Genomic DNA, 15552 nt, shown 5'->3' on the forward strand with positions numbered 1-15552 from the left:
CTAAAGTATGCATATAGTTCTGCAATAAGGCATGAAAGTAAAAAATTATTTTCATTGGGTCTAGACAGTGATGGAGCCTTTCTTTCATGTGAGCTACAGTTTTACTTCATGATGAAGAATGGGCCTGGCACAGAGTTCATGTCCATTTGTGTTCAGGGTGTCGCTCTGGGGATGGTCAGCACCAGCTGGGTGCTCGTGTTCCTCTCTCAGTGCTCACATTCAATTCTGTCAGCCTGGGTTAGGTAACTTCCAAAATCTGAGTTTTCATCGGAGTCATTCAGGTTTGCTATTAAATTTCATGTGAGCCAACAAAGCCTTTCCAGGCAGGCCTGACATTTTGGCAAGGTCCCAGTAGGATTTTTAGCTGGTGCCAAATCTTTTATTTTTCTCGGCTATCAATGAAGCTGTTGTGGTAATGTGGGTTTTGTGAGCTGTGAGAATTTATGCGCACAAAGGGACCTGCTCTTTGCAGGGAACACTGGGAGCCCTGAGTCCAGGAGGAAGGGTAATTAAAGTTAATGAACCAGGGTAACCTTTCCATGGTGATGACCACTATCCTGATGGTAGGTAAGGGTCAGGGACTAGTCCCATTTTATAATCGCGCTCTAACCCTGCTCTTTAATTGGTGTTGGATTAAAAATTGGCCATTACCTCCATAATAGAAGTGGGTTTTGGATTTTAAAGGAGTTTTTCAAAGCTCTGCAAGTCTTGAGGAGCTTGTTCTTCTTGGACTTGGCTTTGTGTTGTGTTTTAATGCAGTCTAAAAATGAAGTATATTTAGCATTTGAGACCAGATAGTGCTGTTTCTATAATGGGAGCAGTTTGGTTATCTCTCCATGGCAGAACAGAAACTCCTTTCTTAAATGCTTCCCCTCTTCAAAGGCTTCATCTGGTTTTATCAGTGACTCTGGGAAGCCTTAGAACTTGTTGTACACAGAGCAGTTGTGGGTTTGAGGTGACAGCCCTGAAACACTGACTTAAACTTGTAACTCTTCTACTCACTGGCTTTCGTGGCATCAGGTAAGTTACTTTATGCAAGACATTTCCCTTGAAGAGGATTTTGTAGTTGAAGTACATTTTTCTGTCTAAGGGATGGACTAAACAGAAAAGCTTTGCTGCTTCTATCTCAGAAATCTTGTTGATGTATAAATCCTGCACCAAGCGGGGCACAGGCTGAGATGTCATTGACAGACTACATGCACAGGATCCAAAATGTTAAATATTGTTCATTTGTCTGTCTGGAATTTTAATCAGAAGGCTGTGGGTTTGATTGCCTCTTATGTAAATGTGGAAATAGAAAATGACTCTGAGAATTGGCTGTCTATCAACCCTAAAATCTTCCATTACTAAACCAAACCACATTTTTGTCTTGATGACTCGTTCCATTCAAAGAGGAGTGGTGTTTTAAGTAAAAAAGAGTTTAAATTTCTCTTCTGATAGTCTCTTTGTCACAGATGTTTTGTGGGCATTAGCCTGTTTAAACACATTCTGTTTTTAAAATAAGACTTTTTTTTTTTTTTTAATAATAGAAACTGTTTATTTGTTTGGTGGCTGGGATGGAACTCAGGATCTGGCTGACTTCTGGGCATACAGTGTGAAGGAAAACCAGTGGACCTGTATATCCAGGGATACTGAGAAAGAGGTAAGTTCTGCAAACATCCATATTTTTTAAAATACATCAGTTGTTGCCCACAAAAATGCCCCTTCTAAAGTGCTTGTGTTGAAGTTCAGCGTGAGGTGAGAGCCACAGAGTTCAGACCTTCAAGTTCTGAAGACTTTTGAAGTGCTTATGTGGGGAAAGTGTGAGCTGGAGGTGGCTTTGAAGTGTTCAAGATTCCTGGAGGGGAAAAGTTTATTTCTCAAAAGCAGAAAAATCGGCTCAGCGAGTAGAGCACGAGTTAAATAATTTAGTGTGGCTGAACTATGAGACTTATCACAGAATCACAGAATGGTTTGGGTTGGAAGGGACCTTAAAGATCATCCAGTTCCAGCCCTGCTGCCATGGGCAGGGACACCTTCCACTGGAAGGTTCCAAGAACTTGCTAATGAACATTTCAGACCCGATCCTGGTGTTTGAGCTTCAGAAATAATTTGTTTATTTTTTTAGCTTCTGTCAAAAATGAACAGAAATGGACAACTACCAGATGGAAATCTAGAGGACAGGGGTTACTGCCAAAGGCTACACAACCCTGAGAGCTTTCGTGGAATTCATTTGAACCATTTTCCTTGGCCTATTTTGCTCAGTATTTGACAATATGAAACCTGAAATGAATGTAGCTTGGGTTATAGGGCGAGACAAAAAAAGTCCAAGACCTTTGGCTTGTGGAATTGCTTTCACTGTCCGCTGAAATCTTCAAGTTCTGTGCGGTTATTGTGTTCTGAGTTCATTAGTTGTCTGTCAGAGGACAACTCATGCCACCTTTTCTTGGAGGTATGAAAAGTTTGAGATCTCTCCACTTTTTGACAAATTTGGGAGTTGATTTCCTCAACTGTTTGAAAACAGTATAAAAATGTCTTGTTTCTCATTTGTATTTCCCAATTTCTTGTCATGGTTAATTTTGTGAGCTTCCTTACCAGATTAAATAACACTTTAATATTCTCATTTTTTTCATGGCAAAGGTTTTTAGAGGTTGTAATCAAGTAGGACAAATAGCCTGAGCTGAAAAAAAAAGAATAAAATCTCACAGGCATTTCCTGTAGCCTTCAAATCTCTGTGTCATGTACTTACTGATTGGAACATCCTTTACAAAATGGGCAACGTGATACTCTGGTTTCTGTCATAACAAAGCTGTGGAGAGGTAAAATTGTTATATTTATGTAGTGTTTAGTCAAAAAGGGGCTACTGTGTTTTCTTCCTGCACAAACCAGTATGGGTCAGTCTGGTGTTTAAGGGATTCATTTCCTTTCTTGCTGGGGTCACGCCACATCCAGTTGAGTTTCTGTAAAGCTGAGGAGGCCTGGCTGGGATGTTTTCTCTTTTGGTTCCTCATGCCTGACTCCAGCAGGATAAAACTGGAATGGGAGGAAGGAGGGACGCACAAAAGGAGGGCTGTGCAGGAGACACAGTGGAAGAGTTAGGAATTGATGTGATTAAATGATTATAAAGGGATTTTGGAGGGAAAAATGTTAACAGAGTGTTATGGAAGTTCAGGAAATTCAGGTGGAAGATGGGAAGGGTCTAGGGGAGAGAGGAAGAAAGAGGAATTTTTAATAAGTGGAGACTTGTTGAATCTATGAATGTATGAGGAATTTTGAAGAAGGGATGTACTTAATAGAGAAAAGTGTAAAGAAACGTGGGTGTCTTTAGAAGGGGAATTCTGGAAGGACTCTCTGCGACAAACTTGAGAGGTGGGGCCCCTGTGAGCCTCACGGAGTTCAACAAGGCCAAGTGCAAGGTCCTGCACATGGACCTTCCAGGGGGTTGGAACAAGATGATCTTTCAGGTCCCTTCCCACCCAGACCATTCCATGATTCTGTGATATATTCAGCAGTGTTCAAGAGGCCTCCTGAAGTGTAGTCCAGGGTTTCGGTGACTTTCAGAGGTACAATGAACTGGCAGCAGGTCTACTTGGAAACCAGCAGTGGGTTGTGGTTTTTTTTTTGGTTTTTTTTTTTTTTTTTTCCAAAGAGATCTGGATGAAACCTGATTTAGAAATGAAAAGGTCAATCTCAAATGTTGAAAAGTAAATTCAAAAACAGAGACTCCAGATGTTTCTCTAATAGGGACATCACTGTTCACAAACAATTTGCAAAAAGGAAATGTCTGTTGACATGGAATTTTAAAAAATATTCAGAGTAGATTCCAGTAGAGCTTAATCTTATTTTGTTGTATTGTGCTAGTTCTGCTTCTGGCTTTTTTATTCTAATTAATCAGTGACAGTGGTTAAATTAGCCACTCAATAATTAAACTTGGACAAGAGCAAAATATGGTGAAAATTGCATCCTGTCCAGTGTTATTGTAGGGATAATGCACAGTAATGCTTTTGGGATAAAGGTACTGGCGGCAGCTTCTGTTGCAGTGCATTAGGAAAAGGTTGTTTGACCTTTTTAGAAAAACTTTTTTGCTGCTGTTTTTCAGCGTTTTCCAGTGAGGTGTCTCTTTGTCACCTGAAGTTGCATTTGTCTTTTTTAACAATTAGACCACCAAAGCTGATTTTCCATAGCTCTTTTTCATAGAATCATTGGATAGTTAAGTTGGAAAACCCCTCTAAGATCAGCTCCAGCTGTTCTCCCAGCACTACCAAGGCCACCACTACACCATGTCCCCAAGTGTCACATCTACATGGCTTTTAAATCCCTCCAGGGATGGGGACTCCACCACTGCCTTGGCAGCCTCTTCCAGGGATGAACACCCCTTTCAGTGAAGAAATTTTTCCAAATATCCAAGCTCAACCTCGCCTGGTGTAACTTGAGGCCATTCCCTCTCCTCCTGTCCCTGTTCCCTGGGAGCAGAGCCTGACCCCCCCGGCTGCCCCCTCCTGTCAGGGAGTTGTTCAGAGCAAAAAGGTCCCTCCTGAGCCTCCTCTTCTCCAGGATGAGCCCCTTTCCCAGCTCCTTCAGCTGCTCCTGGGGCTCCAGCCCCTTCCCCAGCTCTGTTCCCTTCCCTGCACATGCTCTACCACCTCCGTGTCTGTCTTGTATGTCTGGGCAATATGCTCAGGGCACTGCTGGAGTAGCTGATCACTTACAGCCTGAAAAACAGGGTGTGGAGGACCTGCTGGTGAGCACACCACCACTGCTGATGGACAAACAGACCCCACCATCCCTTCAGAGTATTCCAGCAGGGCTCTTGCTGTCCTTGTCAAATCCTTGTCCTCAAGCCTGAATCCTTCCAGGGAGATGCTCCATGGAGCAGCTCAGGATCTCTCAGCTTACCCACAGCTTCTGTCTCTGGAGTGTGTGACAGCTCTGTGAATAAGTTGGCACAAGGCCCAGCCAAAATATATTTCATTTAAGAACCTTTAAGAGTTTCTACCCTGAAAAACAAGGTGGAATGTTCTGACAGATGCTGTTGTCTTCAGGGTTTATTAGTGGCTGTAGATCAACAGACCTCTTCAGGATTAGGGAATAAATAGTTTTAAAAAAACAGACCTTGTCATTCCTTGGACATTTTTATTCTAGGCCAGTGTCAGTTAATAGAGAAAGTTAATGTGTATGTTTTGATGTCTATTTCTAGTTTCCAAGCAGCAGCTTTCTCTTTTGAAGGGTAATTTAGTGAAATTCAGTGCAGAGGACAGTTTTAAGCATAGGAAAGACTTGGTTTGGTGTAAATTGATAGGCATGGGGATTTTGAAATAGGATCAAAATGCTGAGGGATGTTGATGCCTCTGGAGATCAGATAAGTGAGACTAAAGTAGTGTGATAGTTGGCATATTTTGTGTGTCACTAGTATTCCTGTACCTTGTTTTAGCATTTCCTAGAGACCAGAGATGGGGGGAGCTCCCTTCAAACAGTGTCACTGCACCGATTGGTACCTTCTGTGCTGCTTCTTGGAAAATACATTGACTCATCCTCATTCTGGCTTCTTCAGAGAAAAACCCTGCTCTCAAATCAGCTCTGTGAAGGACATGGAAATTGTGTAAATGGGTTAGGTTTAGGTGACACTGTGTTTCTCTCAAAAATTTTTGAAGTGTTTTCTTGCCAAAGGTAGAAGTGAAGGTCTTGTCATGGTTTAACTGCTTGAGAGGATAAATCTTTCCTCACAATGAAGGAAAGTGTAGGTCAACAAGTGCCTCCTGTTCCTTAGGTTCAGAATGATGTAGAGAATGGGTGTATTGTGAGGTGACAGTTTGCTGTGAACACCAAGTGCTTTTCCAGGATGCTGAAAGTAAAAGCTGACAAGTGTAGAAAGATCTCCTAATGGTGAGAGCCAGGGGGAATTTCAGCTGCTATTGTATTTCCAGTTAAATTTTCTCCAGTCTCTGCATGCATTTCCTTACATTTGTTGACATGGATGAATTTACCCAAAGCTTTCAATGTTGTATTACCACAGAAGCATTTTGTTAAGAGTTTGTGACACCTCTCACTGGTTTTTTGGGTGTGATGCAGCAGTACATGAGCTTATAAATGTAAAGCTTTTACCCTATGCTGTTTGAAGTGTAGGAATTGAACTAGTCTCAAATATTGACTTCTTCCCACAGATGGTGATACAGTTTGGAAGACACTTCAAGTGACTTGAGGGGCTTTTTGTTTCAAATATTGTGATGTTTACGGACTTGAGATCTAATACAGTGAATGTGCCATGTCCTACTGCTGAGCAGTTCCAGTGGTACAGATGCTCAGTTGTATGAGATGCCTGGTGCCACAAAAGCACATAGGGAGAAGGCAGCTGTCCCTGAAAGAAACTTGGATACTGCAGACGTACCTCGGAGCCAACTTCCTAAATAGTGCAAATGCCTACAAAAGTAGGGACAAAGACGGCAGATGCTGAAGTGAACCAAATGAAAAGTATCCTAGGCTGATCCTAAATATCACAGGCTAATGGTTTATTTTCCTCCCTATTAGTAGCATAATGGCTTAAAATGTTCTAAGCCTGTATTCTTTCCCCAGAATGTTAGAGAGAGACTTTCACGTATGCCTGACTGACATCCCCAGTGATTTCCACTTAGGCAGCCTAAAGCACAAAGACCCTGTTGAGGGAGTAACACCTCAGTTTTTAAAAATAATTTATTTTTAAGTAAACATTTTGGAAAAGGTTTTCAGCTTTTAAAGCTAATTTATGTGTGCCTCCAATTCTGTCCTCTTAACACTGGTTTATTTGTCTTTTTTTTAAACTTTGACATTTTTTTTAAGGAAAAGATCATCCATATTTGAAAACAGCTCCAGGTCTTAAGTTATTCAGTTCCCTCACTGGGTGCCTGTATTTCTTGCTTCCAGCATGAAAAAAAGCCCAGAAAACTAGCCAGACTTCAGTTATTCCTCACACCAGATGTTTGAATGTGTGGAGGTCCCTTTCCTCCACACACTGCTGTTCAAGTCAGTCTCGTGGAGAAAGAGGCATTAAATAAATGCCTTGTGCCCGGTGTTCTGGAGGCTGCACAACTTTGGCAGCCCTGGAGCTTGTGCGTGCCAGTCTTCAGGTTATACTGAATTTCCAAGTCATCATAAAGCTTTCAGTTGCAAAGTAAAACTACTTTTAGTCCTTGAAGTAATGCATCAGGCAGAGTTGATTTGTGGTGTTTATGTTCCGATAAAAATCACCACTTCAACTGCAGCTTATGATGAGTTTAATGCTCTGATCTCTGGTCTGGAATGGAACTTTATTTTACTTACATGGCTTTATTAGGACATTATTGCATCATCCTAATGCGTTTTGCAATTCCCTGTGAATAGTAGATGAGGCAGTGTAGAGTCATTCTTGGGTGGCTGTGGATGCATTTTGGGGGAAAACAACATTACCGGATTGTCAGGTAAAGATTTAGTGAAGAGGTTGATATTGGTACAAGGAGTTCTGATTTATATCCTTTTGGCTTTTAAAGACACAGAAATATGCACCTGTGAGATGAGCCAGCTGGAATGTCAGGACCCCTGCATTTCACACTGAAGGGATTAAAAGAAAAGGATTTTAAAGAAATAGGAGAATATGTAGAGGTAGAAGGAAAACTTACTCTTTTGCCAGTGAGTGAAAGTAGCTTTACACACCAGTCTGCTTTGCCTTGTGAGTAGAGTAATGTCTTATTTCAGCTACACGGAGAGACTTTTTACATTAATGTTACATTAACATTCCTCAGTCTGTACAAATACAGAAATCCCTAAAGAAATACTGGTTATCCCAAGGTGGTAACACAGGGGAAGCAGTCTCAAGTAGTATCCCAGACAAATCTGTAGCTAAATTGTCTGGATAATTACACGCTTGAAAATGTAGTAAGTTTTTGTGGACCTTACTACTGAGGTATCTCAGCCACTGGATTTTGGAGGTAATTAGGAATTGAGCTTTCTGGAGTGTCTCAAGAGAACTTACTGGCAGAATGGGTGGTGCAGTGATGTGTTGAATTCAGACCTACCTGAAAGACCTTAGTGTGTTTAATAGGACTTAATCCATGAATTTTCCAGGGCATGCATGTGATGGAAATGTTACTGATATTGGGCTCTAGGAAATTAAACAGCCACTCTTATGACTTGCTTACTCCTTTGGGTGCAAACTACTCTTTTGTCACCTGTTTGAAACTGTCTTTACTTTCTCAGAAACATCTGAGAGCCTGTGTCTGTCGAAGGATTTAGACTTAGAATTTCATGTTTGTCTATCACCGACATCTCAGGGACAATTAATTAAAAAAAAAAAAAAAAAATCAATTTCCAAAAGTGTAACCTTGCTGCATCCTCGCCTTTGTGGCTAAACAGTTTATAAGCAACCATTTAAATTTTTTCAGCCTTTTGGTCTGCAAGTGGGGCTGTAGCTCAGCTGAGTAGTTTGTGTCTATGGAAAAATCTCTCTTGGCTGGACCTTTGTTGGCCATTGTTACTGGTAATGAGAGGACAGCGTGAACTTGTGGTGCATGCAAAAATGACCTCATTCAACATCCTGCAATTGTTAATGGGGTTAGTTAAATTCGGCACACAAGGGATGTTGTCCTGAGGGCCCATCTCGGAGCTGGTGAAAGCTCTGGTTCTCTGGTGGGTCGTCTGTTACATTTCATCAGTGTTGCTGAAAGCAAAGCTGAGGAGTGAATGTGGAACGAACTGACAATTTACTTGGTAAAATTTAAGGAGTTAGATGTTTTTTCACATTTCACCAGTGTGAGCAGCACTTGTTTTGCAGGTGGATTGTGTCTTTTGTTGGAAATAGCACAGAATTGATGTCCTTTCGCTGCAAGGTTGCCTTGTACTGGGGTATTCCCTCAGTACTTCTCTTGTTTGCATTTGTAAACTGAATCACAAGGGTTGAATGACTTTTATTTTTGACTGTAAACTAAAGCCTGTGCAAGACCTTCATACACATTCCTTCAACCTTCTTCACGTAAATGAAAGAATCCCAGAATGGTTTGGGTTGGAAGGGACATTAAAGATCAACTCATTCCAACCCCTGCCGTGGGCAGGGACACCTTCCACTAGCCCAGGTTGCTCCAAGCCCTGTCCATCCTGGCCTTGGACACTTCCAGGGATCCAAGGGCAGCCACAGCTTCTCTGGGCAACCTGTGCCAGGGCCTCACCACCCTCCTGAGTAGAGAATTTCTTTCTAACAGCTAATCTAAAGGTCTCCTCTTTTAGTTTAAAACTGTTCCACCTTGTCCTGTCACTATCTGCCTCTGTAAAAAGTTCCCCTTAATCTTTTTTACAACCTCCTTTTAAGTACTGAGCGGCCACAAATTATTTCCCACTCTTTGCATGCTTGAAGATGTGGAGCTTTCTCCCCTTTTCACTGTCCACTGGCTGGTAAGATGTCTTGGTGTACTGCAGTATGAGATCCCTGGTGTTATGCATTGCTGGAAGGCCTTGATGGTACCTTGGTATGGAAGCAGAGAACTCAAAAGATGCAGGAATGTGGCTCCTGCACTGGCAGTTCCTCTGGCATTGTCTGCCAAAGCCGTTTCTGCACTGTAGGGGAAAAGTCAGGCAGCACAGCTGTCAAAGCACAACGTTGGTGCTTTGGAAAGTTCAGCTGTGAGGACACACTTGGTCTTTAGAGGTACCTTGATCAGGGCACATCAGAAGCCGGAAGATCATGTACTAATTCATTCCTTTATAAAAATACTCTCAAATTAGTTATTTCTGCAAGCAGGCTGGCAGAGAGGCTAATAAATAATAATTTAATGGGAACAGAGCATTATCTATTTGTTTTCATAGCAGTGTTCCTGTGCTGCACTGAGTCTGTGCTGTGATAAACCTGTGCTGATCCCTGAAGGATGGAGCAAAGACTTGGAGTCAAGTTCATGTCAGACTGGAAGGTTGGGCTGTCAAGGGTCATCAAATCCAGCCCACTGCTGTCATAAGGATCGTGTCGTATGATCTCTGAGCCTGATCATTTGACTTATAAGCTCATTGAACCGTCTTTCAAAAATAGAACATCAGGCCATTTATTTTTTTAATTCTAACTTAAGCAGGGAAAGTCTCTTTGTGGCAGACTCAGCTCAAGGCTGTGCAGCATCAACAGTGGGAAATTAGGACTGTCCCAAATGTGAGTGTGCTTTTAGGAAGGGGAGAAAAAAAAAAATCTTCATCCTGTTTAATTTTATTGTTTTCCCATCTTGAAGAGATGTGCACACAAAAGTGTGTGCTAAAAGCTGCCTCTGACTTTAATCTGCTCCATCATGTCTGAGTCAGATGCCCAGAGAGGACTTTGCTGGTAAATCTGTCCCGTGGCATCTCTGCAGGAGGGCACCAGTAAGCAGATTAGCCATAGCTCAAATTCTGTGTCAACTGCCTGACCGAGGGTGCCTTCCCTGTCTTGGCTGTGCCTGGACTTATTAATAGTTAATTACAACTTTTTGATATCCAAACCTAGTATTTATCATAAGACATTTAACTCTCCTGTGTGGAAAAATTGTGTAAATTCGTGGCTTTCCAGTACTGGTCCTGAGGAGTTTTCAGCATCATGACTCTCAGACAGATTCTGGTCTATTTGTTAGGCTTCCCAAAACATTTATTGGCACAAAATATTTAAATTATATGTAACAGTTTTCTAGAGAAGCAGTGGCTGCCCCATCCCTGGAAGTGTTCAAGGCCAGGCTGGACAAGACTTGGAGCAACCTGGGCTACTGGGAGGTGTCCCTGCCCATAGCAGGTGGTGGGACTGGATGAGCTTTAAGATCCCTTCCAACCCAAACCATTCCATGGTTGATGAATTTGCATGTTCTCAGAAATATTCTTTGTAACTGGTAAAGCAGCCTTAAAATTAAATTGGAATATCTGTTATTTTTATAAAACAGTGGCAAGAATCATGGAATGTTGAAGGTTGGAAGGGACCTTAGAGATCATCTAATCCCAAACCCCTGCCATGGGTAGGGACACTTTCCACCAGACCAGGTTGCTCCAAGCCCCATCCAACCTGTCCTTGGATGCTTCCAGGGATTATTTGCAGAGTAATTAAATGAATGGAGTGTACATTGAGCATCCAGAATCTGTTTTTTGGAGCTAAACTCCCATTTTATGCTCCTAGAAACATTCAGTCCTTTGCTGCATCTACCCCGTGTGACATCCAAAGGGTTTTAATCTACTGCTGGAGCTGTCAAGTCTTGGACATAAAAAAACACAGGTGGAACTGATTTCTGCCATCCTACAGAGTAGGAAATTGGGATGTGCTATTTAAGGGAGGGTCTTTCACATTGAAGAAACCCTTACAGAGGGCTCTGAGCCCCGCCATGTGCCCATGCTGGGCTGCTCTGTCCATGAGCATGGTTGAGACGCTCCTGTTGTGTGACTGAACGTGCTCTGGTGGTTTGGTGCTCCTGACACATCATCGGTGATTTTGTGGGTGATGGGAACGATGCATCAGCTCCCAGCTCCTTCTGTTTTGTGTTCTGGGCTGATGTGCCATCCAAATCCTCCATGCTACCATAAAAAACCCAGTAGATTAAATTATTTTATTATGTTCCTGGCGCCATTAGGTTATGAGAAACTTAAAATGCCTTCTGTGAGTAACTTGTATGGGATGGAAGTGTTTTATTTTGTCGTGTGGCTGCAGTTGTTTCTCTTGCTGAATTTAGTGCTCAGCTAGAGCGAAGCAAATCTTTGCTACAGCTCAGATGAAACATTTTGGGAGCTATTAGCTGTAGACCGGCATTGATAAAGCACTAACAAGCTCTAATCTTAAAGCACATGGACTTGAATTGATGCCAAGAATAATATGCATTTCCTTTCATTTTCAAGTTTATGGAGAACTTTCCCTTTTTTTTGGGGGGGGGGAGGGGTGGAGGAGGAAATGAATTATACTCTGAAACTGGGAAATGAGAGCAATTAATCTCTGCAGTTGTGTGTAGGCAGGAGGGACTATTTGTTGCCTGACAGGCTGCTCTCAGGACTGGAAACAAAGTAGGTTGTTTGTGTCTTTTTATGTCCTCGTCCTAGTTTGCTTTAGGACAAGAGCATTTACCTCATGATGCTTATTTTTGAACTTCATACTGGAGGCAGTGTTCACATTCCTCTCAGTCTTTTACAGGACCAAGAACGGAGAATTAGTCAGCTGTTCTTTGTTTTTATTTCCCTGACTCTTGAACAGGATCCAGGCTTGCTCCTGAGATTTTTCATCTGGATTGGTCTGAATAAAACAGATTTTTCTTGCAACTGAAACCCCTTTATTTGCAAAAGGTTATGATAACCAGAAGAAGCCAAGCTCCCCCAGTTTTTGTTTGGGACGGGCAGTGGAACCGGCTTCCTGCGGTCATGTTCACATTAAAGGAGGTTCATAGGACACTTACTTAAAAACAAACCACAAAATGAAAGCTATCATGTTTGTGCCTTAGTGGAGCATGCCAGGATGCTGTTGCTAAGATGATGCCTGCTGATTCTGGCATAAATAGTGATTTGAGCAGACCCTACCCTAAGGAGTTGAGTCCCAATCCTTTCTCCCCTGTATAGGAACAAATCAATTATTCTAAGGAGGCGGTGTTGTCTCTCCGTGCTGTTGTGTTGCTTTTTGAAAACGTTTTGTAAGTTAGTCCTTAAGTGGGATAATTGCTTTCAGCATTTGCAAGTTAAATGAAGAAAGCTCTAATTAGATTTTATAAAGTGGCTTAGCATGTTGAGAAGGCTTTTCATAAAGTATACTGTGTATTCACTTGGCATTGCACAATTGAATTTCGTGTAGCACTGACGAAACCTAAAAATCCTATTTGGCCCTGGGTGCTTAAAGGATTGAAAGCCTGTCTTAAGTGCTCCTGACCATACAGACTGTCTTCCTTTCCCCACCATCCCACCCTCACCAGGACATTTATCTGTGTTGTAGAGACCAGAGAAGTTGCATCAACACCAACCTGTTTGAGGAAGAGCCTTAGAGCTGGGCATAAAGCTTGGTATTTTGTAGCACTTCCAAATGGGACTCTGCACATGCTGTTTAATCTGTTTTAGCTGTTATTGTGCTCTGCCGATTGTATGGTGGAGCTGGGTGGCACAGAGCCACTTTGTTCAGGTCAGTCCTGGCTCTGTGTGGGCATTTATTGAGTCCCACACAAACCCAGCAGTGCCTGTGCTTAGTCGTTTTTGGTATTGTTTGGTGTCCTGTAGGTTAGAAATGTGATATGCTAATGCTTTCCTCTTGCCATCACAGCCTTGGCAGCAGCTGAGGCACTGGCCAAAGCAGCGCAACGCACTGCTTGCCATCTTAGCCCAGTCACAAGCCCCTTTCACGTGTGGTTTCTGCAGAATGTCTGCCAGTAGCTTTCTGATGAGAACTGGAAGGAGTCCCCAGAGCCAGTGTTTGTTCAGGTCGTTTGGGTGCTGTTGGTGGATGTGACTTTTAGAGTCTTACAGAAGATGGGCTCTGTTTGGGAAGGGACACCTCTGCTACCTCAGTCAATCAGGTCGTGAAACTTCATCTGCAAAAATGTAGATTTCATGTGTCAACAACTTAGAAGAAACCAGATCTAAAGTAAAGCACTGAATCATAGAATCACAAAATTATTTGGGTTGGGAGAGACCTTAAAGACCCTCTAGTTTCACCTCCCTGCCATGGACAAGGACACCTTCCACTAGGCCAGGCTGCTGAGGGCCCCATCCAGCCTGGCCTTGAACACTTCCAGAGACGAGGAGTCTTGCATGGGTTTGTTAGGAGTTCAGATAACCACAGAAGCAACTGATTAAAACTGTGGCTTGGTGCTAAGGCCTGAATTTGAAAAAGGGTTTAGAGATCTCTATTAAGATCCACTCAGCTTGGGACATGAACTCATGGATCATGACCAGCCTACGTCCTGGCAGGGAGACAGAAGTTTGTTCCTTTGCCCTCTAGCCATGCTTGATCTCTTCAACCTTAGGTTAGAGAGTCATCTCTGTCATGGTCCAGTTTTTCTCACTAGTTGCTTTTAAAGGGTCAGATTCTTTGAACATTTATGGAATCAACAAACTTTCCCATTTGAATTTACTGGATTGCTGTGTCCATGACAAGTTGTGGCAGTGTGTTCCTTTTGTGAACAACAGGCTGCTGTTGTAACCACGTGGAGCACACGGCTTTGCATGAACACTCATAGCCACCCACGGGCTCTTGATTCATCACATGTGCCTTGAAGCGTTTTACTCATTTGCAGTGTCTTTCTAAATGGACATTGTGTCCCTCTTTGAAGTACATACGAACTGCAAGGACTGCCATGGTCAGGCTGAACTCAGAAGTGAACACAGGTTTAGACCTTCCCCCTTTTCTGCCTCAAATGTCAAACTAGCGTGTACCATTGTTAATGGAGTTATTTACTCATTTTGGTAAACATGTAGGCTAAGGAGGAAACTTTTGGCAGGTTCCATGTGATCTTGTGAGTGGTGTGCAGGCAGAACTCCAGTTTTCTTTGAGAACAGATTTTGAATTGGATGAAGTTTCCTGTATTACAAGAGATAGCTCATGCTATGGCAGGCTCTGCAACTTGGTGAAGCTGAAGTTCTTGAGTGAGCTTGAGGTGATGAAGATTCTGTGTTTGTAGAGATGGAATGTTAATACCTTAAGAGATCTTTAAAAAAGTAGATGTGGCCAGGATGTAATTAAAGAAAAAAGGTATTTTTCATGAATTCTTTTCTCATTTTAAAATAGTCATAGGAAATCTGTATGTTGTATATTTAGTGTAGCAACTGTGTTGTTGGTGCCAGTGCCTTGAAATGGGAATTGAGTTGTGAAGTGTCTCAGCCTTGTGTCTGTGTGCAGACAAATTTTGGTTGATGATGTAGCTTTTTGAGGCAAGGCAGGGTCTGGAAATTGCTAAATTGGAGATTTACTCTTGAAAGTGCCAAAGACATCATTTGAATGAGTTTGGGAGGATTTAATTTAGTCCACATAGAGGTCAGGGAGTAGGGGATGATTCTTAAATTGTCCAGTTCAATTAAAAAACTGCAGTGACGTGCCAGAGGGGAGGCTCAGAAAGCGCAAGGTGGGTCCTCACATCTCACCTACAAGGCAGCTGTGCCAAGGCAAATACGTGCTCATTGGCAGAGGACTGGTGCCATATCCCTCAGTGTCCCAGCTCCATGGCTTGGGAGGGACTTTGCACACTGGGGTGACTTATTTGTGAACCAGGGGCTGCCTTTGTGAGTGTGCAGATTGGTGCTTCACATGCAAAGGTACTCCCCTGTGTGTTTGGAACGGGGTCCTCTGCAAGATACTGTTTTTGTATTTTCTAGGAACAAAGTAAATTGTGTTGTTGCCTTCTGTGTCATCTTCTTCCACGTGACCAAAGGCAATCAATGAGCTTTTGCTGCATTTCAGGATTTTATGCTAATACTTCACTGCTATCAGTACTTTTTTTTTTTTTTCAGAAAAGAAAATTATCTTAATTGCCATGAAGTAACTAATCCTCAAAGCTGTAATCGTTGCCGACATAATGCTTCATATTTACCAAATATGAACAATTCAGTTCACCTCTTCACATGGTCTTTTGAGTTACTGTAAACAGTTTCCTGGAACCATTGCCTAATCAAGAAATT

The 15552-nt window shown here is 42.3% G+C and overlaps 1 protein-coding gene across 2 annotated transcripts in view; it reads left to right on the forward strand.

The window, feature by feature from the left end:
• MKLN1 (muskelin 1) overlaps positions 1-15552 on the forward strand; it is a 93784-nt gene that overhangs the window by 48958 nt on the left and 29274 nt on the right. For both annotated transcript variants that reach the window (XM_082280176.1, XM_082280177.1), the window contains one exon: positions 1530-1642. In XM_082280176.1, coding sequence (XP_082136302.1) covers positions 1530-1642 — 113 coding nt within the window. The remainder of the gene's footprint in view (positions 1-1529; positions 1643-15552) is intronic.

This window comes from Coloeus monedula, assembly GCF_965178545.1.
Source record: "Coloeus monedula genome assembly, chromosome: 4".
NCBI classification, from domain to species: Eukaryota; Metazoa; Chordata; class Aves; order Passeriformes; family Corvidae; genus Coloeus; species Coloeus monedula.